The following is a 27,254-nucleotide window of genomic DNA, read 5'->3' on the forward strand; positions in this document are numbered from 1 at the left end:
GATCGGTGTGCCGTTGTCCCATTTCAGGCTTCGGTGGCGAGGCAACGGTGTTTGGGCGCCATTTTTATGGGTGCTATCCAATGTTGTCAACAACGTCAGACAGATTTTTTTTTATTTAATGATGTTACTAATGCGCTCGCATTAAATACCACCCAGCAATGCATGCGGTTCAACGCCACAAAACTCCACCAGCTCTGAGGATTGGCTTCGGAGGTGTCAAAATGCAGTCGTCGCGAGACACGGTCCCGCGACCATGAATAGAGCAACTCAACGCGAAATCACTCTCTCGAGTGTAATGGAACATATGTATACGAACTATCAGCGAAAACCGCGGTATGACGCTAAACGTTTACTGCTAGGATGTACAAACGAAGTCCGCACTCTGATGTCTGTCTTGTGCGGCACCACCGGACAGCTTTAATAATTGACCACGGCGGCCAAAGGCCAGCACACAGAGCATCGTTCTACAATTACGCGGCTCGTGCCCGAGCTCTTGTCCGAAATCTCGCGGCGCTGGCTGGAAAAACAAGGAATGCAGACACGTGGGCTGTTAAGCGGCGTGAAAGCTTCGTACGTGTTCTCTCTGTCTCTGCATTATCCACTCTCAGATGGTGCTGTCAATTCTGTCGCATATTTCAAGTAATTGCAGTGTCTTTCACAGGGGAGAACTTCGAAGCTTCCTAAGGATGCAGTGCCCGTCTTTGACTCTCAGGAGTACAGGACACTCTTCATTTTAAAATAGAGGAGAGGGGACGCTCGTGGCGTCACCATCGGTCTTTGTTGTTAGCAGGCTGGTCGGCAGTCACGTACAGCTCGTAGGGGCAGTGCAGCGTGTACTGGTAGTCCTGGGGGCCACGAGGCCTAGGCCGTGCTTTGCCGGCGGGGTACACGGCGGCGGTGGGTGCTTCCAGCACGTACGTTGGCGTGGGCGCCTGCAAAAGAGGGGACATCCCCGCCGCGTTATACAGTGCAGTGCGCGTTGAGGCAAGCTTTTTTCGGCCACCGGCGCCAGAAAGCAGCAATTGCTCTGGTCTTAAATAACTTGATGACCTCAAAATAGGAATAGATATGACGGTAACCTTCCGAAGCATAGTCTGCCAGCAAGAAACTTCTCGCTCATGTTTTCTTTTTCTTTTTAACCAAGCGCAAACAGCACGAGAAAGTTTGCCTGGCACAGGGTTTTATTGTCATGCTACGTAAACAGTACCGGAAGGCAAGTCCATGCCGATTTAGTAAGTGGACGCTGAACAATATATGATTAAGAGGGAAATGAGTATCCTTCAGCCTATTTACTTTGAATACTCCACTCGAAAAAAAATGCAAGCGAAAACCGCACACAATCGGCAATCTTTGCACACTGAATTTATCTGAAACGTACGCAGTTTTATTCTTTCTTTATGGTTTCTGCGCAAATTTAAGCTCACATCTTTATTCGCATTATTATGTTACTCCCGTATACTTTAACTGCTTCGAATACAGAGCGCTACATTTTCTATTATGCAGAGTTAACAAATCATACAGCACTGCGAACACTGCTTACGAACTTAAAATTTAGAAACCAAAGCAGCATATATCGGAAACCAGCCTAAGAATAAAGCCGTTGCTGCATTGACTTAGCCACGTGAAAGAAATAGAGTAGCGTAGCCACCATGAATTGCAGCGTTCGTTCAAGAAACGTGAGACATTTAAATGCGGCCCGGCACGCAGGACAATACATCTTACACATCACTTTGCCAGCCAGTGATCATCATGATTATTAAGGTGTTATTTTGCCCGTGCGTACGTGTGTGTGTGTGTGTGTGCGCGCGTGTGTGTGCGTGTGTGTGTGCGTGTGTGTGCGTGTGCGTATGCGTGCGTGTGCGTGTGCGTGTGCGTGTGTGTGTGTGTGTGTGTGTGTGTGTGTGTGTGTGTGTGTGTGTGTGTGTGTGTGTGTGTGTGTGTGTGTGTGTGTGTGTGTGTGTGTGTGTGTGTGTGTGTGTGTGTGTGTGTGTGTGTGTGTGTGTGTGTGTGTGTGTGTGTGTGTGTGTGTGTGTGTGTGCGTGTGCGTGTGCGTGTGCGTGTGCGTGTCCGCGTGCGTCTTACAAATTATGGATGTCCAGAAAAATTCTTCAACCTAGATGCAAATGACCGGGCCCCGTACATTTTTTCAAGTGTGTGCACTTTCTTTAGACAACGATGCAAGTTTAAATCACCTGCTTTAAAAATCACAATGACAAGATATCAGAGCAATACGATTGTTCCGAAGAGGTGTATTAATCCACGATCATGATTTTTCTTCCCATTTGGCACCAGCCTTCTCTCGAAGGTTCTGTTTGTCACTGCATTTCTGGTGTACATTGATATTGTCTTGGGATTTTGTCGCGGTTTTCTTTTTTTTTTTTTGTAAAAACCAAGAAGCAATGTTCAAGGGCAGGACATGCAGTGCGAAGAGAGAATAACCGTTGGTCTCTAGGAGTAACCAATTTGATTTCTAGAGAAGAAACGCGTAGCGAGGGCGACAAAAAACTAGGTGGATGGATGAGGTTTGTAGTTTGCAGGGGTCAAGTGGATGCAGCAAGTGGAGAACCGGATTAATAGGAGGAAAAAAGGGAGAGGCCTTCGTCCTGTAGTGGGCACAGTAAGGGTGATGACGATGATGATCAGTTTTTGTACGCTGGATATTTTTTATCGCGACCCATTCTCATCTCCTCCGTTTCCAACAAATCGATATTTCCACACTTCCTTCAAATGGTGAGCTTCTGGAATTTTCAATCCTTGCCCAGAAATTCTGAAAAAGTCTAAGGAGGAGATTTCGATTCTGTTGTTTTTCATATGTCGTGCAACTGTGCTACAGCAAAAAAAAAAAAATATACGCAGATCCAAGCTTGTTGTTTTTTGCTACCTATTTGTTTCACTCACACCGCAGTGGTTTTCTCAGACGGGGTTTACTCACTGTCAGAGCATAAAAAAATTCAGATGAGAAATTTTACAATGGCAAGGAACTTTGGATTATTTGCATTAGTATGTTCACAAAAGTAGTTTAAAGTATTTCATTTCGGCTCACAGTTTTATTAAAGAACGAAGCCCATTAATTTTTATGACAGCTCTAAGTACTCGCTGCGAGCGCATAAAAAGGTTTTCAAGGCTGTGCACCGGCTGTGCAATTTTTGCTGTGCACCGAATCCTTACACCCCTCCCATCAACATGTGCATGCTAGTATAATACATTACCCCATGGCTGTCCCACAACTAATAGGTGCTGCAGGAATCTGTACTTCCGCGCTCCACTTTGGAAGACGCAAATGAATTGAGGTTTCGGTTACAATAATTTTACTAATGTGCTTCTAATGGGCTACTGCGCGTCTTCGTTAAATTGGAGACACACGCTTGCTCAACTAGACACATTCTCCCGGAACTTCTGCAAGCAGCATCCCTCTCTGGAGGCAGTATCAACAACAATTGAAACAGTAACTACAAGATGAAAAGTCCTTAGCTGGGGGAATCTCGAAGCTGGCACCGCCTCGTCACGCGCGTTGCTTTTGCTGCACGGCAAGCTAGTTGTGAGGCAGAGTCTGTTGCGGAACGCCCTCGAAGGCGCAAAACAAGGAATACGGACACCACGCTTGTAAGTGATATATGGCCATTGGAATGCCCGTGTCCATCGCGGCGGCCATATCTACCCCTCGCTGCTGCATGTGGATTTTAGAGCACCCTTGTGTTAACCTCAGCTTCAAAATGTGCAGGAAAGCAATTGTGGTGAATGTTGCCGTTTACAGAAATAGCTCTACCCAAATTAAAGCCAAGCTTCATGTCGTGCTAGGATATTCACCTTCATCCTACCTCAACGTCAGCCATTCATAGTCAAACTGCAGTGACATTAAGGTTGATACATGATTTTAACACTCCATTATGACTTCGAACCGTGACATTTGACCTTCAACGGCAATTGCATCACTTTTTGTGAATTCCGCGATATTCGAGGATTCAAATTTATACAGGCTATTGACAAAGCGTGCAAATATTAAATTATTTTTAAGCGATAGAATTCGAAAAGATGACGTTGTAGAGGGACGGAGACTTAGACCCCTAGAAATTACCTGGAGCGCGATTCAGACGATGTGAATAGGCCGGGAACAAGGTGTCAACTGATTTTATTCCACTCTGCGCTTGGGTCAACGGAACCTGCGCCAGCGCGTGTCACGAGCCGCGGCGGCATAGTACTCTTTACGGCGACAGTTCCGCAACAACGTTATTGAAAATTATGGCTGAAGCTTCTTCTTAAAGCCTTAAAGAACTGCAGAGAGTTCGGCGACGATGCCACGCAGGATGACAGCTCCGTTGCCTTTCTCCCACGCCCCAGAGTGCGTTGTTGGATGCCGCCAAGCAACGCTTCCAGTGGTTTGCTTTCGGAAGCGGCGTTTTTATTTCTTGAAATCAAAAGTTTTCATTCAGGAAATGTACCGGTACCTCCATGACGTCTTCATGTGCCCCCCCCCCCCCCCCCTTCTTGTCTATGTGCGCTGAGGAGTAGCCCGAAATCTGCCGCAGCTTAATCATCCATACTGCGCTTCTTTCAAATGCCAGTGCCAAAATATTTCCCATGCTTAACCTACAATCTTTAAACATTCAACCCTTGAATCTCATCGAATCCTAAAACTGTTCCAGTTTCCCTTTAACTACCAGAGCCACCTAACAGGTGCTGCAGTTGGCAGTTGACAAGTCCGAGCACTGATTGGTCAATGGTTTGTGTGTCGTAACGATACTAAATGCTGTCATAAAGTTGGCAGGATCTGCAAACTCAGATTGTTCATTTAAAGTGGGAGCTAGTCTGTTATAGGACTCAAACCTTCGGTGCTCTTGGATGCTGAGTGCGGCACGCGACTCCTAGACCATAGCAGGTATGTCCTTTTGGCTTCGTTAGGCGGGGATTTATATCATACCGGATGGTTGCTTGCGACCAGTACACCGTTAGATAATGTGGCAGCTGAGGAACGTATGCTAACTTTAGAAGGTCACGTGACCACTTTGTATAAAGAGCCTGTCTAGTCAGCCATCGATCAGCAGCTGAGCCCGTCTGATTGTGAAGCACGCAATGCTGCCAAACGTGTGACCAATTATTGTCGAAATGAATAAGCCACTGGATATAGCTTGTCCAGAAAATAGGCGAGCAATGACACCACAAGGCGTGCCAATAAGGACAAGGAAATTGTAGGACAACTATAACAGCAACTTGGAACTAATCAGGAACTCGCAACTAATCCGCGAACCAGAGGCTGGAAGTTATTAATTAGGCGTACCCATTCTAAGAACACTTAGTAGTAAGCCAAAAAGCCAACCGTACAAACAACCTTGATGTGTTGTGGCGAACCTACGCGTTTAGAGTTGTGCCATTCGCAAACATCTGAAGAGGATAGTACCGGCTCGTCACTGTTAATCGCTATACTTACCTATTTCGAAATAAGCCTTTCAAAAAGGCAAAAATTGTAAGACGTAAAACCACCTGATAGTTGAATACGCTGACCAATTGCAGGTTGCTCGGTACTCTTGCACCCTTCGCCCATAACACGCAGAACTGAACTTTTTCCATTCTCTGTTTTTATTCTGCTCTTAATTTTCTTTCCCCGTCTTCCTCCACCTCCCAAAACTGATATTTTTCAATGGCCGTTCAACCTCGCACGCAGCGCTCCCCCGGGCGCGCAAATACGGACTGTGCCACATTATGGTCATAAGCAACATGCAGTGCCCTGACACCGCATAAATAGCGCTACTCGGAGCCTTCAAACTGCTTTCCGGACACGCTGAGTTGGTACCAAAGAGCAATCGCATTCTGAGCCATCAGAAGAATCACGCATATGTAAACCTGACAATATACCTCAACTAGCTTTTTCCCACGCAGCCCATTTATTTAATCGCACACATCGCGTGGCTTCAACAGCGTGCGAATTTTCATGCCGATAAGTGAAGACAGATAGCATATAGCACAACTACGTAGGACTCAAAAACTCTGCTCACTTCGCCGGGCTGTGCGTTAGGGCACAATTATAGGCACGGCAACTTAACTGCTATTTGCCACTATCATTGCCTACTGCGCAAAAAACAATTAAGATTGACAACAGCTTCATTAATGTCCTAATAGGTCTATCTTCACTAGTAATCTCAAAGCTGTAAGAAAACTCCCCCATAGCCAAACAAGAATATGGGCCTATCTTCACTAGTAGTCTCAAAGCTGTAAGAAAACTCCCCCATAGCCAAACAGGAATATGGGCGCGCCAAACTAGATGTAGTACATGATTTCAGCACAGCACCGTGACTTCATGAGGAAAGCGGCATTGTGAACGCAGGCTGAAGGGAAACAAAAATTAAAAATTCGCTCCTCACTGTCTTTATCGACACAGTGCTTCCAGAGGAATCCATCCTCAGATACGAAACAAAGAGCAAGAGACAAAACTACCGTGTTAGTTGACAATTTCGGGCATTTCCTCGCTCTTAATGCAAGACGTTTACTTAGGCTCTTCGATTATACCGCCTTGAACTTTTTTTTATTTCGCTGTCCATCTTTTCTTCTCTCTCTTTTTTTTTTTTTTTTTTTGTTCCACCCCTTTGCTCATATTTAGAAGCGAGCGGAAAAACTAGTGCGGAGCTCTTCTTACGCACCTGAATACTTGCTCTCTGGCAAGCGATAAGCCGGCATTATCATCGGCAACTACACAAATCACAATTCAGATAGCAAACACAGCAATAATGGGTACTTATTAAGCAGGCGTACCCATTCACCTAACAATCAAAAGAAAGAGAGAGAGATAGCTCTTTAAATAAATACAGAGATTTTAGCCGGCATGAATATTCGCTAACATGCTACTCTACTTGTGTGTGTGTGTGGGGGGGGGGGGGGGGGGGGGGGTAGATATGAATGGCTTTTTGGAAGAGACCGAAGGCTAGGGGCAGATTATGACTAGCAGCTTACCGGTATCGCTCAAGAGGAAAGTATACAACAGTTGCATCTTACCTATACTCACCTACGGGGCTGAAACGTTGAGGCTAACCAAGAGGGTTCTACTTAAGTTGAGGACAACCCAGATGGCTATGGAACGAAAAATGGTAGGGGTAACATTAAGAGATAGAAAGCGTGCAAAGTGGGTCAGAGAAATACCTCAAGTTACCGACATTCTAGTGGAAATTAAGAAGAAGAAATGGGCATGGGCAGGACATGTAGGGCGAAGAGAGGATAACCGATGGTCGCTTATAAGGTAACAAACTGGATTCCAAGGGAAGGAAAGCGCAGCAGGGGGCGGCAGAAAGTTAGGTGGGCGGATGAGGTCAAGAAGTTCGCAGGGGTCAAGTAGATACAGCTAGCACAGAACCCGGTTAATTGGAGAAATATGGGAGAAGCCTTCGCCCTGCAGTGGGTAAAGTCAGACTGATGATGATGATGATGATGAGGATTATGATTATGATTATGATTATGATGATGGTGGTGATGATGATGATGATAAAGTCTAGTACTGCGCATGTAAAATGGGATGATCAAGTTAGTGAGTAATTTGGAAACAAACAAGTTGCCACCATCCGCGGCTGATTTCGTATTTGAAATTATTCCATTGACAACGACTTTTTGCACGGATCTTAAACGCTCCACTAACTCGCCATTTACTTCAAAACGATGGCAACCCTTCCTTTTCCTTATAGAAGTCACCGTTTGGAGTAGAATGGCGACAATGTTTATATATTTGATTGCGTCACCTTTAAAGCCTTACTTTTTTTTTTCTCCTTCACAGACATCAACATAGCTAAAGAAAGCAAGAGAATTAATTTTCGCACAGAATATATTGATTCAGCGGTCCTGGCAGTCATTTTAACCCCGTGAGGAATTTTTTTTTTTTTTTCGTGCCAACCAAGACATTATTTTCTGTGTTTGAGGAGGTGATAATATGCATTACCTAAAGCAGAAAATTCCACTAATTTTATTTAATTGAACTAATTTTATTTGTTACTCAAAACTAAAAACCGCTGTGGAAAGAGCCCTAGTCGCATTAGAAAATACGTAGAGAGTCATACAAGGCATTACGAGCTGGACTAGTCATGAGCCGAAAATGAAAACAGGCTTAAGAAAGCTTGACTACTAGCAGCCCGCATAGACGTCAAAGCGTATCCCGATCGGCTACGCCATTTCACCACGCTGGGGTCATAGGGTCATTTTTGACCTTGACGTCGTGAATTTGAATCAAGTGCTGGGGAAACAACTCTACGTCTAAAATCAATTTTCTTAGAAATGATTGCGTCTTTTTCTGCGAATACACATCAGGAAACCTGAAAAATGAAGGCGGGCGATTTTTACTGAAATGAAAACATGGAGGGCGCTATCCTCGGGTTACCTAAAAAACTTAGTGCTTTTCTGAACCTTGGTTTAGCGAGTGGCGATGGTAGCTCACCTGCGCGGGCACATGTGCCACGTGCGGAGGTCCTGGCACCCATCCGTGAGCTGGTTGCTGTGGCGGTAACCAAGCTGCGTAGTCGCCAGGGTAGCTCCAGGGGGCAACAGGTGGCGCGGCCACTGGGGGAGGCGGTGGCACCCATTGGGGCTGGGGAACCCATGGTGCAGCGGCAGGGTAGTGCGGCTGATGTCCTAAGCCGAATTTCCTGCGATATTACGCCCGTGTATGCGCAATGGGCGTTTGTTCCCTATATCGCGTTCTAGCAGCAGAAGCCACCCCGAAGCGGTTCAAAAGCACAAGGCAAGCCTTCCTGCTCCCATGCAGAAGAGCAGCCGGTGCTGTACTCAACTTATGAATATTGCATGCAGATATACTGAACATCTCACACGACCACTGCATGCCACCTCTTCTCGCATTTACTAAGAAAGAATAAAGGAATCGCTCTAGTTCTTATTTATTTATTTATTTATTTATTTATTTATTTATTTATTTATTTATTTATTATTTATTTATTTATTTATTTATTTATTTATTTATTTATTTATTTATTTATTTATTTATTTATTTATTTATTTATTTATTTATTTATTTATTTATTTATTTATTTATTTATTTATTTATTTATTTATTTATTTATTTATTTATTTATTTGGTTACTATCAGGGCCGTTGAGGCGTCACAGATAGGAGTGGTTTAACTACTTATACAAACATTAGAACTAAGAATTTTTAACATAGGTGATGAAGAAGCGCAGATTTGAACGCTTCGGGTTCGGAAATGGAGACGATGCAGGGGTGGTTCCAGTCTGAGCTGGTCTTGGGAAGAAAAGAGTAGAAATACTGATTAGTCCTGCAATTTGGAACATTACCTTTAAAACGATGGTCAATGCGGGATGATATGTAGCTCGGATCAGTGAAAAGACTTTGTTTCAAGGATTCATTTCTGTAATATATTTTGTGGAATGTGGAAAGTCGAGAAAAATGACGAGAAAATGACTTATGGACGAGCTTTGGCTGGAACTAAGTGGTTGACTGATAATATACTACAGCACATGTCTGAAAGAGGACAGCGATTTCTAATTATTCTTGTTGTGAAAGTTATGAAATTGTAATAAGATTACTAGGTTCAGACCCTCCTGCGACAAGAACACAGCATTTTGTCTTTGTTTTTGTTTTTCCTGAACGGCGAAATGCACGCAGCAGTGACTACCGCCTTACATGGCTCTTTTGATGCGATATGTACCGGGTTTTGGAATAATGTGCATTTTAAATACATGACTAAAACAAGCCTTGGAAAAAAATACGCCTGCATTAAACTTCCGATTCATTCTTTGTATGCAAAACATTGATCAAGGCCGGCAACGTCGTGCCACCATTATATGAAGTACTGCTAAAAAACTACGGCGGAACCAGTGACGCCAAACAGCCAGCTAGGCACTGCCTCACCCTTTGTGTGCCTTGAGCAGCTTCAACTTTTTCTTAAGGAAGAGGGCGTCCGCGCCAGGTGCAAGACACAATGTAGAGATGATGGCGACTAGCAGGAACCCTTGTAGTAATCGCCGCTTCAAGTTCCAGCTGACGCGGGAGCCTGCGTCAAGGGGGGTGCAAAGTGCGTTAAGCATCCTGCGCATTTTTTGACGGACAGGCGCATTTTTTGACGGATAGCAATCTTCGAAAATAATTACCGCTTATTCCGCGGAGCACGAATTTTAAATCACATGATTTCCGAGTTATGACACTGTGAGTTGCGCCTAACTTTTGCAACTGCTAAATGTCATCATGGCCGCTGCCGATCGAAGGCACCTGCTATATATCTTCAATTTATCTGGTCCTTTGCTAGCCGCATCTGCTTTCCCTCACCACACGAACCTCATCCACCCACCAAATTTTCTTCCGGCCCTCGTCTTTGTTTGCCTTCTCTCGAAGTCCAGTCGCTTTTAAGGGCAAGTGAAGGGTTTCAGAATTCAACTGCATTAAAAACTACATTGTTTGAAGGCTGATTGCCAATTATATCAAGCTGCTTTGTGTTTGAGTCTTAACTGATAACGCAATCAATAACAAATATATTTAGGCGTTCAAGCTTCTCCACAGCGTAAGTCGGCGAGTGTACGCCCAGACGACGACGACGTTATCTTTAGTATTTTCAGTATTTTGTGACAACTTTCGCTTTGCCAATATTGATTGAAGTACCTTTACTGCAACCGTACGCCGTGTAAATGGTAGCCGTACGAGCTTTATCTTTCAGTCTGTGCGAGTGACAGTGACGCTCACTGCGAGGAACCGGGAGTGAAGACGCCGATCGCCTTCACTGAGAGGTATCAAACTGCTAGCACGTGCGAACTTCCTTTATACCTTCGCAACAGTCGTGAAGGCATACCTGTAGGCGTAGCACGCAGAATGCAGGAATGCATTATAAGGAACGAGTCACGAGCCTGAAGCGACGTCCGCCATATCTTTAATGAGAATTGATTGGGTACGTCGCACGTATCTTTAGACATTTAGTTTCGCTATTCTGTCTAATAAAAAAAAAAGAAAAAAAAGTACATACATTCGTCGAATCGGAATGTGAAATACGTTCCAGGTGAGTGGTTGTTCATACTTGGCAGAGCCCTTACCGATGACATACCAAGATACTTTGTTGGGCGAGTTGGTACTTATTCATTATTAATATAAACAGCGCGAACACGAAGACAAGGTACAAGAAACAAGAAAGCCACAGTACAAGCGCTTGTACTGTGGCTTTCTTGTTTCTTGTCCCTTGTCTTCGTGTTCGCGCTGCTTATATTAATAATGCTTACCGATGAACCTAATACTGAAATGGTCTGACAAGGCAGGAAGAAACTGCTTCGTAAGGTCGAGACGGAAGTACAGAGCTCCTCACACGCCTTATAAGAATTCGTTAAACGGCATAATTATTTTACCAATCCACAATGTTGAAAAGTGACAGGAATACATTACCTGAAGTTTCTGCTCACATTTGTTGCACCTGTCCATATCTACTTTCCTAGCAGTTGGATTGTGAGAGACACACGAGTTAAGGTAACTGGAATTACCTTAACACAAGAAATAGCAGTCGTGTATGCTCAATAAAGGAGAGGATACAAGAGGAGGGGATGGGGGAACTAAAGGGATGGGGGAAGGAAGGCTGACCGAAATCCGAGTGTTGTAGTACGACACAGTCCAGGACGCGGTCATTGCAGTCACAAAAAGAGTTAAACCCATCAGAAAGCCTTCAGCCCTGCAATGAACTTAACGTTCCGAAAGAGGATGATTATAATGACCTTTATAGGACACCTTCGCCATGTCACCGTGCGTCATTTCAAACATGTACAAGATGGCATAACAAGACATACCGTCTGCAGATTTGTTTTTCCATTTCTGCCTGAGACAAAACTGCTTATCTAATAAACATCGTACCTATAATTTTGTCCGACTCTCTAAATACCGTGTCATATCGGCGTGAACTGAAAACGGAGTTTGAAGAGCGTCATCCTTGCGTCACCATCTCCCAATCGACGCATCCCAAAAATATTCACCTCCCATATAACAAGGTAAGAAGAGAGGAAAGAACAGATACGCTTGTGAGACGCGCCGAAAACGTGAAACCTGAAGAGGTCGTGTACGTAGACGCAGCTAGTGGATATTCGGGAGCAGCGGTAGCCGCAGGAATCAACGGTCGCGTCGCGCCAGTCGTCACCACATTCATTACTAGTCGAAACATCGACGCGGCCGAAAAAGTAGCCACAGCCCTCGCTTGCGTGGGAATCGAAGCTAGCTTGATCATAAGTAACCGCAAAACCGCTGTCTGGAATTTCGAAACATAAAGCGTTTAGTTGAGCCAAGTAAAATTCTAGCCGAAACCAAGCTAAACCGAAAAAATCATTACAATATGGACCGCCGCACTTGAATCCATACCCACCAACGAGGCGGCGCACGAGATAGCCCGAGATCTCTACTTCCAGGTAACCGTGGAGCCGTCCGACTGCACGAAGATGGACGAGAGGTTGCAAACTTATAAAGCAATTGTTGAAAACTACAGATTGAGCAGGAGGTTGCTGCTACCACTGGACCGGATACTGCATAAAAAAAAAGCAGTCGCCTGAAGGCACCTACATGCTACCCAAACCCGTTCCGGCTGTACCTAACACACGTCGAGGACAGGCCAGACGATAAATGTAAGAGTTGTGGGGAGAGGAGCACCCTCGACTACATCATATGGCAACACCCTAATCTCCGAGTCTCTATAAGGACAAAACCGCCTTGGAAATTTTGCTACGAAGCGAAAGCGAGACATTCGCGGATTCAGCAAGAAGCCGCCCGCCTGGCGGCTACAAAAGCGAAGACACTGTATAATTGCTTGTCTCAAGTCGAGGCTCTGGTCTCCGTCCCCTGGGCCTGCCTGCGTGCCGGGACGGGGAGTAGGGGTTCTCCTACATTGGTGGACTAATTAAGTTTCACTGAACTCATCTCAACTGGACGTATCAGCCACTGTCATTTGCCCCCCATTGAACAAACATTGCATTTGCGTTAGTAAGGCAACGTCATCTGCTATAAATAAGGAAAGTGAAAGTGACATTAGTCAGTTTTCATGCTTCGAGGTTAATTTTCTACATCAACTAGATCCATATACGATAAATAGCCTGCAGATGCTGTCGCGCGGTATTCTCGTTTTTTTTTTTTTTTTTTTCATTGTTTTGGTTTGAATTCGTTTCGTTTGTAAGGTTTAACGTCCCAAAGCGGATCGGTATATCATAGACGCCGTAGTGGAGGGCTCCGGAAATGACAACCTGCAGTCTTTGAAAACATTTCTGATTGCGCTCCTTAAACAAATATGAAACTAACTTTAAGCATTAACTTCTAACAACAGTTATAAATGGGGGTCTGTGCGCTAAGCTTATCACAGATATCTTCTCTTTCGACATTAACCAAATGCGACAACTCTCCTTCGCGATCAAAACTCGGATACCATTAGTAAGGGCCAGTAGGGCATTTTAAGAGAAATGTGATCAGCGTTTGCCTCGTGCCTCGTTACAGCGAATGAAGGAGCAGGCTACAAGCGACAAGTGCTCGTGTGGCGCGAGATTCGAACACTAGACATGCACATCAAAATAGCGCTGTCGTGGCTTTCAATCCGGTTTTCTGGGATATCTCGGTTTTTGCAACAGAAGGTGTATAAAACGTTCAGAAAGCGTTTTGGTGCGTAAAAATGTCCTGCTTCGTTAACACTGCATGGGGGTAGAATTATTTTAAATTCCTTCAGTGGCTGCTGGCAGATCGCGCCCTGGTGTTCGAAAGCCTATGGGCGAGCCCGCTATGTTGCGAACACGGGGTATTTACCTCGAGGCGGGGCATCCCACAGCAGCTGCGTTCGGCGGCAGGGCTCCTCTATCCGCATGGTGTGAAACGGAGCGCCAGTCGGCGCAGTCCTTTTGAAGCCTCCGCTGGCGGGCGCGTCCCCTTCGAAGACGGACGTCGTCACCGATGACACGGTTTTCGGGGTCGACCGCATCGCCATGCAAAAGGGATCACCGATGACACGGTTTTCGGGGTCGACCGCATCGCCATGCAAAAGGGAAGTGCATCGGCGGGCCACATGCCGCCACACCTGGCGCCCTGTGAACAGGGCACGTCATCGAGGCAGTGCGCCCAAGTTAACATGTGAGCTCTCCGCAAGCGAAAAATTCCGTTTGTGCTACTCCCGTGCAATACGCGCCTGAGAAGAGACATTCTCTTCTCTTATTATCATGGTCATCCGCACGTCTCAATCAGGCTTCCTTCCAGCGCTCAATCAGGCTTCCTTCTGCTGTCAGTCTTCTCTTCGCTCTCGATATCGGAAAAGTAGCTTGACGCGGCGCTTTCAAAGAGAGACACGTAAAATCTTGGTTTGGTTTATAAGATTTAACGTTCCAGAGCGACCCAGGCTATGAGAGACGTCGTAGGGAGGACTTCAGATATTTTGACCATCTGAGGTTCTTTAACGTGCACTGACATCGCACAGCACATGGGCGCCTTGCTTTTCGCCTGCATCGACAATTTTACGCCCACCGAGGCCGGGACTCGATCCCGCATCCTTGGGCACAGCAGTCGAGCGCCCTAAGCCCTGCGCCTCCCCGGCGGGCGAGAGAAGTGTTAAGTGCTGGCCATTCGAAACGCCTAGTGAACTGAGCAGCTGGGAACTAACCACAGTTTCTTGGACAATGTGTGCGTGGCGGTAACACGATCGCATCAGTCAACACCGCGTTGCATAAACTATTTGCAGCTGGTTTTCTGTTTTTTTTTTTTTCCTCTGGTTCCTGATTGCATGCGGGCTTGTAACAATGATTTCGTATGCGTCGGTTGGGAGTTGACGCGCAGCATCGATCAGCCCGATTGCACACGCGCAGTTACTTGCCCGCATTCGACCTCGATTCGGAATACGAAATGCTCCCCCTCATCTTACACGACATCCGGTGTCAATGCGTGAGATCGCTACAACTTGCTTGCCGCACTCGCCTGCGCCCATAGTGCACAGGTAGCCCTCGGACGTATACTGAGGCTGATATGTACTCAAGCCTGCATCAGCAGGTCCTTTTATTTATTTATTTTTTATTTACACGGACCTGAAAGGAGGTGCTGGCGGCTGACAGCAGCACCGGCTATTTCTTTCTGTATAAGGGAAGAAACTACCGTGAAACTGGTAACATACAACTGAAACAAAACGCAGCTACATGTGCAAATTACGATCCAGATAATAGAGAGTAGATACCAGAAATGGTAAGGTAAATTTTGGAAATATTCTATAAGCAATAGTGTGTTCTAATTACATTAAACGGTATAGGATTCAGGAATGGCGTATACATAGCACAAAAATAGGAAGGAGCAACAGCAACAAACACATTATTTATCATACACATGACAGCAATACTTTAAGCTGATTGCTATGTAACTCACTACCCGGTAGCATGCAATCGATGAGGAGAGGAAGAAGCTAGTGCAGAACCCGGGTCGAAACAGTTAAATGCGGAGGCTGCTCAAGAAACATATATAGCAAGTACCGTAGATGCTGCCCGTTTCTCTAACGTAAAGGTGAGCCGCAACAAGGACCTCTTATCAATAACATTCAAATCAATCTTCAGTCGTATCGTAAAGGTGTCATGCTCTGGGCAGCTCAATAAGATTGGAAGTATGTCCTCGTCCTAGGGACTATACTCACGCATCCTGGATTACCCTCACGGTCAATTCTATGTAGAACAAATTTAAGAGCTTCGTGTAAGCTGTTCCTAATCGCAAACGGTGAATGATAATCTGCAGACTTATATTTTGAGAGAGCGAGGTTGTAAAAGGTAACTGGAATTAGATTGAAAAAAAGTACGTTTTGATGTAATTTGAACCGAACTATATATATATATTTTTTACTTTTAAGCTCCTGTGGACCTTAATAGACAGCGAATTTCACACGTGAGTATCGTAGGATAGAAATAGTGGTATTTATGTGAGCTCGCTTGACCGATGCATCTTGAAAGTTTACAAAATTCGGCTTTTTTTGAAGCACTAAATATTTCATCAAGAGTTTCATAAGCCAATTTAGTCCTTCGCTGCATGAAACTGGCTCTGTCGAAGCATTGTCAAGGAGACTGTAAGTCACAAAAGATACACGCGGATCCCTTACTAATGCTATGAACTGCAGTGTTAATAGCCTATATCTTAGCTTTGTGTTACCGCTGTAGAGTGGTAAAGTTGATATGTTCATCGTCAATTTAGCTGAAGAATTTTTATAACTCGAGCCATCACTACCTATTGAAATATGACCCGTATACGTCAAGAATTTTTATCTACACTTCTGCTAAAAAGGCGGACCATCATGTCACATTTTCTAATTATAACTTAGACAGGTAACTTGATCAGTTTTTCTAAGAGTCGCTGTGCGGCCGCCTGCAGCCGGACTCGAACACTAAACCCAGTCAAAGTTGGGCGGCCAGATGCCGATATGGGGGGCCACATTATTTGAAAGAATAATCGAGTTTGTGCGTCAGTGCATTTAGCATTTAAAGAGAAATGAATACGTTCGTATGCTATGCGTCATAATTTGGGGAAATCATCCAGAACTAACGTGCTGCTCTCATCAGCGCGGCCAATTTCTTTTGTTCCTGAAACTTCATGGTTCATTCGCCATCCGTCTTGTATCTGCGTCTCTTGACTCGCTGTCATATTAGTCATGACGCCTACTGTCACGAAGCCCTCCCATCTGCTCGCTAAAACTGAATTTGTTGTTTTGGACACAAACGTGGCTCCAAAGAAACGTGCAGAAATGCGTTGCCGTGACCACCGAATTACTTCAAGCGCCGCACAGGCGTTTGATTGTGTCACAAACCGCGTAGTGCAGTTATCTAGCTTCCTCGACGGCCGGATCAACGGACAAACATTCACAAAATAGCTAGGAAAAGATCGTCAGCTATAACTCCGTTCACTAACTAACAAGAACTCTTTCGAATCCTTTAAATATATCTGTCCTGTGCCAACTGGGGCTCCTTATATCCTCAAACCCTTCCTAGGACTTGCATACACTTGAGGCATAAGACGAGGCTCCTGGCAGGGCCTCTCCTACGGTCCGCTTGCCGCGGAAGCAGCGTGCTACTGACCACTGCGTCCTTTCCAACGCCGCTCCTGAAGACTTCGTTCTACCTCTCTGCTCCGACGGTCTCCACAAAGATTCCTTTGCACATCTCATGAGCCATTAAAGGCTATCGTCTTAATAGAGCTTTGTAGAAGCGAGCGCAAAAGGCACGCATGTGGAAAAAAAACGCTCTAGGCCCACATTTGATGAACAGCGGCAGCACGCCAAAACAATATCGCTCAGCACGTAGCTGGCGAATATGCCTGCTGCAGAAGAGATCTAATCTTCCCGGAGTTTGTTCTTAGCTAGTTTCACTGACCGTATGCATCGCAAGCAGCTGGCGGCTTTCTATGGGTAATTGCCGCCCTGCGAGCAATTCACAGAAAGAAGGAAGACGAGGAGGAAAGGTAGGGAGGTTAACCAGTAAAAGAAACCGGTTTGCTACCCTGCACTAGGAGAAAGGGGTGAGTGGATATAAAAGTTATGAGAGAGGGATGGGTGAAGTTAGTACAGTCACATCACAGACATGTCACATCACATCACTTTACAGTCGTATCACGTAACATAGCAGCAAAATCATAGTCTTTCGATTAGGTCTGTGCTTTTCATAAAGCGGAGCAGTGCCTGGGAGGCCTTCACCGCAGACGATCGCCGTGGCCAGGGACCTAAAATCTTAATTTCAATCAATGAGCATCCATCTAGATGCTCCAGCGCACAGCATAGACACTCTCTTTCCTCACTGTATATGGGGCACGCACAAAGAATGCGGCCTATAGACTCGTCGCACCAGCAGTATGTACATGCAGGGCTATTTGCCATACCTATCATAAAAGGATATGAGTTTGTGAATGCTGCACCAACCCACAGGCGGCACAGCAAAGTTTCTTCACGTCGGGGTAGGCCAGGCGGAAGCCGGAGCTTCAGGTCAGGGTCCAGGGATTTTAAGCGGCAGTTCGCAAATTGGCCAGAATTCACAGTTGCACGTAACGCCTTACATGTAATTGATTACTTGAAATCAGTAACAGCGTTCTGTTACTGAGCTAAAAATTGAACAAAATATGAATGATCAACTAAAGATTATTCAGACTAAAAATAGTTTAGCTCATTTATTTTCTCTTCAAACAATAACGTAAGGAGTAGTTCAATTTTTGCCTGCTGGGGTTTAGCTTGTAGTTAAACATGGAGTTAGGAGAGAGCTATCTGCATGGCTACGCTTAGGTTCGGCTTGAAAGAAGATATGGCTTTTGCACATCGTAGTTTACTCTATGGCTTTAGCTTTATTTATGCCATAGGGCATAAATTTATGCATTTTATGCTTGAGCATCCCTTGCCTCTCATCTTTGACCATTCTCATTCGGGTGTAGAAGATTTCTAGTGGTAGGACATCATCTCTACGTCAAACTCCGGGGCAGACCACCGCCACAACGTTCGAACGAACGTTCTGTCCTATAAACTCGCTGTTTTCGTTCGCCTCTACCAACTACCGAGTTATCTGTCTTTTTCTTCTTCTTCTTCTTTTTTCGTTCTTCAGACAGGCACGGCGAAATGGCGAGACTGTGGCCAATGTAGCTCTCGCTACAAGATACAAGTTGTAAACAACGGCACAGCTTTGAGAGCCTCAAAGTGGCGGCAAAGCACTGGTGCTTGCGGGATTGTTTTCTTCGTTGCAAAATGACAACAAACCAGCGAGGGAGAATTCGCCGCGAGGTCGACCTTGAGGTGGCGCCACCGTCGCTCCCATAGAGGTGATCGGTAGCCGGCGGCACTCGCAGAAACGCATGCGGCATATGTCTGCTCCCGATTTTACGGCGGGTTTGTTGACGATGAAAATGTGCCTTATGCAATGCATTAGCGATTTATTGTTTAGAGTGTCCCAAATTGCAGAAAAAATCATGGATTTCACTAATGCCGCAAAAAGAAAAGATGCGCGGATTTTAGAAAAACAAGGCACACAACGACCCGTCTTTAAGATTAACTGGCACCGCTTGCACGCTTCTTGCGTTGTACGGCCCTCACAGGCGTGACACTTTGGCCTGAACATGGCATACCTTATTGCATTTTCAACAGCGCATGCGTTTCTTATACGAGTGGGACAGGCATATTTTGTGTCAAGCCCACGGAGATACGAGGTTCGTGTTCTGATCTGCAGTATACTGCAGTATACTCTAGAATACTCTAGAATACCCTAGAATAAATCGAGGCAGCCTGGGTCATTATATCGTACTTGACTCGAGGATTAAGCAGGTTAAATAGCACTGACAGCGTAATGGCCGGCGGGTTGCCTTAGACTGAGTGGACAGCAACTCTGGCTAGACAACCAGGCACAAGTATTCCCCAAAAATGAGATTACGCCGACACTGTACAGGAAACCTCGCTGCACAGGAAAGCTGACTGCTCACGTGTAGAGCCGTGAGTGCATTGAGTTTGCCGAGCTCGCAGCAAGGCGGATGCTTCTTGCGGCAGATAATCTGGTGTTGCACTGTAAAATTACTCTAAATATATTCCTGAAACCGGCGGTAGTATAAGGAATTTGTGATGTCCGTGATGTTTATAAATGGTAAATTAGTAGTGTATATTTTTTTCAATGACAATGAACTTTATGATGTGGCCGAACTTTTACACACATGAGAAAATGTAGTATTATCAGCGATTAATTTTCAGTAAAGTTAAAGTACAAGCTAGGAATCAGTAGCTGCGAAGACATCGTAAAAACTCCGCTTGGTCGCTGTCATGTTCTGGCGAGGAATTTTGAAGGCGGAAGATTTCGTTATCAGTGTAGTTATTGTTGAGCAGTGACTTGGGGCGGATCTGTCGTTTACTTCCAAAACAGGTGCCGAATATAAAACTATCGTGAAAGAAATGGAGTCCACCTTATAATGTGACTTTAAATAGGCATTTATTCCCGAACAAAACGCCGATGGTTAAGCCCGTATGAAGCTATTTTACTCCTCTCGTAAGAAACAACCAGTTTGCTCGAAAGACGGCACAGATGAAAAGGGGTTTAATAATTGTAATGGGCTACCAGTCTACATCGATCTATGTGTATTATGTAATATTTAGTGTAACAGATGCTGCGAAGATTTGTTTCTCAAACGTTCGAGCATTTCTCTAAAACGAAAGCGGCTCATTACCATTGTTACAGATGCTATGGATCCTACAGAAAAAACAACAACAACAGCAATGAAATATTGTTTTAACGCACCATGCGACATCGGCTATATGACAGAAGATGTAGGAGCGGGCCTCGGTGTCGTTGAGAACGTGGGATTGTTTAACGTGCAGTCAAATTCCACAGCCGAGAAGCGCCTTTCGAAACGGCCGGGATCAAACCCCCCGTTCTCGAAATCCGCAATTGAGTGCCCTACCATCGAGACACAGCGATACAGGTTTAACAGCAAAATAAAAAAAAGTACTCAGACAATTCTATCATAGATACAGAAGGCATGGAGCGGCTTGTTTAAACTGGATTTTGCTATGCAGCAGTCAGCGGTCGCATGTTTCAGTAGATGTGGTATTTCAAACCGAAACGGGAACATACAATTTTTGAGCGTTTACATTAAGTTGTATTGATGGCAGCAACCTGTTTTGCCTTGACACGGCGCCTAATGACAGCAGCGCTTCGTTTGAGACACCGCTTGTCAAAGAGTCTCAAGCGCTGAAGACCGCGACCGATGATATGTCCTGTCCAGCGAGATATACTCGATATGGGCAGGGTGTTTTTTTTTTTTTATTTAATGGAGCGTGGGGGTAATAGCCTGTTCGTATTTCTTTTGCAAGAGGCAGATAGGTAAGCAAAAGCGCACAGGAACTGCAAAAGAAACAAAAAGCACTCTTGTACATGCCGCACGCGCGTACGTAATCACTGCGGGCTGACACGCGACGCGAGTACGCATCTGCACTGGGTAGGGTTCGCCACTATGCTGCTAGGTGGCGTCTCTGCTCGATCTCGAGGCCAATAATTACACGCGATCATGTTCGGCCAAGAGAGCGAAGCTAGCTCCCACCCCGAGATATATACCATGTCCGCTCTGCAGGGACCTCTTGTCTTGTCAGATTGCTTTGCAGAATTTTCCCCACGAAAACACAAAACCTGGGGTGAGATTCTCCCCTACATCACATATGCCTACAACACGGCCACTAAAGAGACGACGCGTTTTACACCATTTCACCTAGTCTACGGACGTGACGTTCAGACGATGTTGGATGCTATGCTTCCGTGCTGCGCTGATGATCATCCACTCACGCCAGACACCGAACAGTTTGCTCAGCGCGCTGAGGAAGCACGTCAACTTGCTCACATTCCCATTCAGCAACAGCAGGGCACGGATGCACGCCGCTACAACCTCCGTCATCGACACGTCACATACCATCCTGGACAGAAAGTTTGGTTGTGGACCCCGGTGTGTCGGCCCGGCTTGTGTGACAAACAGATTTCCCGTTACTTCGGACCTTAAGAAGTTCTGTGCCGTGTCACGGGCGTGACATACGAAGTTCTTCCAGAGGGCACTGTGCAGCCTTCGCGTCGGCAACCACGCTTCGAGGTCGTGCATGTTGTCCGCATGGAGCCCTATTTCACGTGGTAGTGTGCTATGCGCTTGTTTCGTTGTCGAGTAGGACACCTTACCCAGCCTCCGTTATCTATTCTGTCCATGTACTGAACTTTGTTTTCGCTTGCATTGCCTATCGCTCGCGCTCCGCCTCTGATTTCGTTCTTTTTTAGGAGGGGGAGTAATGCCACCTGGTGTTCCTGATGTTCATAGGTGGCGCCTGATAGAAGAGGACACTGAAGTCGGCTCGCGCGCTGTGTACGGAACTCTGCCTGCTCCTAGCCCTGTCGTTCACGTCTTGTCCTGTTGTCCGCGACAATATATATTGTAGGGGGTGTGTTTATTCAGTCCACGCAGAGGGATTCAGCTGCTCAGGATGAATTCGCAGCGGAGCGTCCGGCGTACCGAATCACGAAGACAACAACCAACTTCTTCGTCCTCGAGAGCGCCAGCACGCGATGCATGTCAGTGGCAATAACGATGAAGATTACCACACTACAGTTTCCCCCCGGGCAGAGAAGGAGCCATCCTGGCGACTCATGGAGCCGAAAGGACAGGCGGATCGTAGTATGGCTTGATTCGGTCCACATGAACTATTTCGCGTCCACGGCGACGCAAGTCCGCAGAGGTCGTAACAGGCTCAACTACTAGTTGACAGAAGTTGTTTTTTGAAGGACTAGGTATGGACCGTGATACCGAGCAAGAAGCTTCTTTGAAAGGCTGGCGGTTGTAGCAGGAACCCAGAGCCACACCAAGGAGTTGGGTGCATAAAAAAGGAGCCTCGCCAGTGTCACGATGGTGTTTTTGTTGCCGCTGGTTTTCCTTTGTGAGCGAGCGAGCTAGCTGGCGGCATTCTTCTGCGTACTGGGCGGCGTCCGAGAGTGGCGTTGATTCAGAAACATCAGGGCGGTAGGGCAAAAGCGCGTCCATTGTGCAGGTTGGCTCGCGCCCGTAAAGAAGAAAGAAGGGAGAGAATCCAGTGGTGGTCTGTATCGCAGTTTTATACGCGTAGATTACGAAGGGAAGAACCTGGTCCCAGTTGGAATGAGCGTCGTTATTGTACATGGCCAGCATGTCACTCAGAGTACGGTTGAAACGTTCTGTCAGGCCATTCGTCTGAGAGTGGTAAGAAGTAGCGGTGCGATGAATGATGCTGCATTCTTTCAGTAAGGCCTCAAGAGCGTCGGACAAGAAAACGCTTCCGAAGTCACTGAGCAGCTCCTTCGGAGTCCCGTGGCGAAGAATCAAGTTGTGGAGAAGGAACAAAGCAACGTCTCTAGCTGAGGCAGAGGGTAACGGTGATGTTTCGGTGTAGCGAGTAAAATGGTCTGCTGCCACGATAGTCCACTGATTTCCAGCGGCACTAGTAGGAAGAAGGCCATAGAGATCTATGCCAACGCGGTCAAACGGACGAGCAGGACAGGGTTACGGCTGCAACGAAACAGGGGACTTCTGATGAGTTTTTCGGCGTTGACAAGATTCGCAAGCGCGCACGAAATGTCGTACAAAGCGGCAATTCCACGCCAGTAAAATCGCAGACGTAGGCGCGTGTAGGTTTTCAATACTCCACCGTGAGCACACTGTGGGTCTTCATGGTACGCAGCACAAATTTCGGCGCGGAGATGACGCGGGATGGCTAGAAGCCACTTCAGTCCATCAAGCAAATAATTGCGGCGAAAGAGAAGACTGTCACGAATGGAGAAGTGGTGGGCTTGCCGGACGAGCGCTCTGGATGAATGACCGGGAGTAGGACTTGAGAGAAAATCCAAAAGTGCCCTGATCCAGGGGTCATTCCGCTGTTAGGTAGCCATGTCGATAGCGGCAAGAGTAGACAAATCGTAAGCACAGACGTGGTCAGACGAGGTATCACTTGGCAATGGCGAGCGGGAAAGAGCATCCGCGTCCGTATGCTTCAGACCTGACCGATAAATGACATGAATGCCATACTCCTGGAGACGGAGAGCCCAGCGAGCAAGGCGACCACATGGGTCTTTCAGAGAGGCGAGCCAGCACAAAGCGTGGTGATCGGTCACAACATAAAACGGTCGGCCATACACATAGGGACGAAATTTCCCGATGGCCCAAATAATGGCCAAACATTCCCTTTCTGTGACTGAATAATTAGACTCTGCTTTCATCAATGTTCGACTGGCGTATGCCACAACATACTCGCTGAAACCAGGCTTACGTTGGGTAAGGACGACACCAAGCCCAATACCGCCGGCGTCAGTGTGGATCTCCGTAGGCGCAGTCGGACCAAATTGGCGTAGAATGGGAGGCGAAACCAAAAGGCGGCGTAAAGTGTTAAAGGCTTTGTCGCAGGTTGGAGTCCAGGAGGAAAGGTTGAAGCTGCCGGCAAGAAGCTGGGTCAGAGGAGCAATGATAGAGGCGAAGTTCAAGATGAAGCGTCGAAAGTGGGAGCAGAGGCCGATAAAGCTCCGGAGCTGCTTCAGGGAGGTTGGCTTCGGAAACTCTGCAACTGCGCGAAGTTTGGTGGGATCAGGAAGAATGCCGTCCTTAGAGACTACGTGGCCCAGAATTGTGAGTTTTCGAGCGGCAAAGTGGCACTTCTTCAAATTCAACCGAAGCCCAGCGTCAGCGAGACACGTGAGGACATGCTTTAGGCGGAGAAGGTGAGAAGAAAAGTCGGTAGAAAAAACTACGATGTCATCCAGATAACGAAGACAGGTCTGCCACTTGAGTCCACGAAGAACAGTGTCCATCAGGCGCTCGAAAGTAGCTGGGGCATTGCAAAGGCCAAAGGGCATAACGTTGAACTCGTATAAACCGTCCGGTGTTATAAAGGCAGTTTTCGAGCGGTCATCATCAGCGATCGGTACCTGCTAGTAGCCAGAGCGCAAATCCAATGAGGAGAAATACTCGGCTCCCTGTAAATAGTCCAAGGCGTCGTCGATTCGCAGCAGAGGATAGACATCTTTGCGCGTGATCTTGTTTAGTCTAGGGTAATCGACGCAAAACCGGATGGAACCATCTTTCTTGGTGACCAAAACAACCGGAGAAGCCCATGGACTGTGTTATATGGGTGTATGACGCCCCGACGAAGCATGTCGTCCACGTTATCAGCAATTACTTGGCGCTCAGAGGCTGACACGCGATAAGGACGCTGTCGTAAATGTGCGTTTGTACTAGTGTCGATTGTGTGCGTAACGACAGACGTGCGACCCAGAGAAGTGTGAGGAAGGTCGAAGGTAGAAGTGAAGTTCTGTAAAAGAGCAGCGAGCTGATCGCGTTGTGCGGGTGGATGATCTGCGTCAATAGCTTGTTGAAGAACATCGGGTGGTGTCGAAGCGGTCGCTATATCGCAAGAGCTGAGAACATTAACGTCTAATGAAGTAGGCGTGGCAGGAAGAGTATTTACAAGCGCGGGATCAAGTTCTTCAATACGACCGAGACACTCGCCGCGTAGCAGGACGGACGGGCACGAAAATGGATTTGAGACGTACATTGCACTAAGGCCATCTTCTAACTTGAGGTTAGCAAATGGAAGCAGGAGGCAGGGATGGCGTGAAGCGGCATCGGAAGGTGTGAAGAAGACAGTCGAACTAATAACGCTTTCCCAGGAGAGTGGAACGAGGGCAGCAGAAAATGGAGGAATGTCTGCGTCATTGGCGACGAGAAGTTTTGCAGGCCGGGTAGGGACGTCACACAAGACGGTATCACAAAGAGGTAAAAAGGAAACTTCCGCGCGGACGCAGTCAATAACGGCATGATGAGTGGAAAGAAAATCATAGCCCAGGATGATGTTGTGTGAGCAGCAAGACAGTACAATAAACTCGGTGGTGTATAAGACGTCTTCGATGAGAACACGGGCCGTGCACGCCGCTGAGGGATGAATGCGCTGTGATGAGGCGGTGTAAAGCGAAAAGTCGGAAAGCGCGGTGGTCACCTTACGAAGACGACAGCAAAGAGCTTCACTGATGACGGATACGGCAGCGCCCGTGTCGACAAGAGCGAGTATTGCGACGCCGTCGACAAACACTTGTATTACGTTAGTGGGAGAACACCGAGGACTTGAAGAGTTCGAACCAAGCGCAGTTCTTGCCCCGGGAACTGCGACTGTTAGTTTCCCTCAACAGTGCCGGTAGAACGTCGAAGTGGGGACGGGGAACGGCGACGAGGGGAAGGTGATCGGCGAGTGATATACGTTTGATTGCCGCGAGATACAAAGTCGGAACCGGGCGGAGTTCTCGGCGAGGGCTGGTCCGTATCGTAGGAGTAGTTCCAGAGGTCAGCTCGAGAAGGTGGAAGGCGTTGGCGGCAAAGACGTGGGACATGGCCCGGCAGCCCGCAAGAGTAGTAAATTGGCCGGTTGTCGGCTGTTCGCCAAGGGTTCGTAGGGCGTTGGCGTACCCTTGGAATAGGGACATGGATTGCAGACCCAGGCAAAGGCGAAGGAAGGTTGGAAGGAGCGGCCTGGTAGGAAAGAGATGCTGATGGCATTAGCGGCCTGGCCGCAACTTTGGCGTAAGTCAGTGGTGCCGTTACTTGCGCCGGCACGGGGCTGAGCGGCAGCACAGGGCTGGGCGGGAGCATGGAGCTGGGCGGAAGGACTTCAGCGATGTGATCTTGCACGGCACGCCGTATGGTAGGGGCCAAAGACGGAGCCATGTCAGGAACAAGGCGGCCAGTATCCTGTAACTGAGGGATCAGTGATAGCTGGCGGGCGACCTCTTCTCGAACGAACGCTTTGATTTGTTGAAGCAAAGGGCTGTCCTCTGATGGGGTAGAACCGCCCAGCGCTAGTGCAGAGATGGCGTCGTCTCTACCACTGGACCGCCGGGTAGAAGCGCGCTTTTTACGAAGCTCGTCATAGCTCTGGCAAAGTTTGATCACGTCACTGACCGTGGCAGGACTTTTCACCCACAGCATCTGGCACGCGTCCTGAGAGATGCCCTTTAGGATGTTTTCGATCTTATCCGCTTCGGACATTAGGGGGTCGACACGCTTGCAGAGGTCAACGATGTCAACTGGTGAACGACTCTTCGGCCTGCTGAGTGCGCTCGCGCAAGCGTTGTTCTGCTCGGAGCTTGCGAACTGCAGGGCGGCCGAACACTTCCGAAAAATTCTTCTTGAATGCAGACCAAGATGGCTGATCTGCCTCATGGTTGCGAAACCAGAGGTTCGCCACGTCAGTCAAATAAAAGATTACGTTACTTCGTTTGGTAGCGTCGTCCCACCTGTTGTAGCTACTGACACGCTCGTACGTCGACAACCAATCATCGACGTCTTGATCGGCCGTGCCACTGAAGAGGCATGGGTCACGCTGCCGTAGAGCTCCGGAACAGAGGACCGTGGTTGGGAGGGGCGGCGATGTCGAGGCGGTATCATCCTGCATGGTGGACGCAGATGGCAATGTACGGCTTCTTAGTTCCAGGGTGGACGGGAACTTTTCCATACACCTCCACCAATTGTAGGGGGTGTGTTTATTCAGTCCACGCAGAGGGATTCGGCTGCTCAGGATGAATTCGCAGCGGAGCGTCAGGCGTACCGAATCACGAAAACAACAATCAACTTCTTCGTCCTCGAGAGCGCCAGCACGCGATGCATGTGAGTGGCAATAACGGTGACTACCACACTACAGTATATATATATATATATATATATATATATATATATATATATATATATATATATATATATATATATATATATATATATATACCGTATTTTTTAAAACCTAGGCT

General features: G+C 46.9%; 2 protein-coding genes across 2 annotated transcripts in view; one reads left to right on the top strand and one right to left on the bottom strand.

The window, feature by feature from the left end:
- Window positions 1-27,254, top strand: part of Pex16 (peroxisomal biogenesis factor 16) — a 170,585-nt gene that overhangs the window by 31,319 nt on the left and 112,012 nt on the right. The gene's annotated exons all lie outside the window — the stretch shown is intronic.
- LOC146192341 (uncharacterized) lies at window positions 450-13,918 on the bottom strand. Its single transcript, XM_084599726.1, has 4 exons — window positions 13,747-13,918; window positions 9,856-9,997; window positions 8,408-8,615; window positions 450-932 (listed from the first exon to the last, which is right to left on the bottom strand). The coding sequence occupies exons 1-4, from the start codon at window positions 13,916-13,918 to the stop codon at window positions 765-767; spliced, it is 690 nt and encodes a 229-aa protein (XP_084455852.1). The 3' UTR covers window positions 450-764.

The sequence above is a fragment of the Amblyomma maculatum genome, chromosome 4, assembly GCF_055883805.1.
Source record: "Amblyomma maculatum isolate TAMU_Amacu chromosome 4, ASM5588380v1, whole genome shotgun sequence".
NCBI lineage: Eukaryota > Metazoa > Arthropoda > Arachnida > Ixodida > Ixodidae > Amblyomma > Amblyomma maculatum.

Excerpts from the sequence above, each read along its gene's own strand:
- LOC146192341 (XM_084599726.1), bottom strand. The coding sequence starts at position 13,918 with ATGCGGTCGACCCCGAAAACCGTGTCATCGGTGACGACGTCCGTCTTC. Across the intron at positions 9,998-13,746 it reads GTGGGATGCCCCGCCTCGAG|GCTCCCGCGTCAGCTGGAAC; the intron begins GTAAATACCCCG and ends CCCTTGACGCAG. Across the intron at positions 8,616-9,855 it reads CTGCTCAAGGCACACAAAGG|GAAATTCGGCTTAGGACATC; the intron begins GTGAGGCAGTGC and ends GTAATATCGCAG.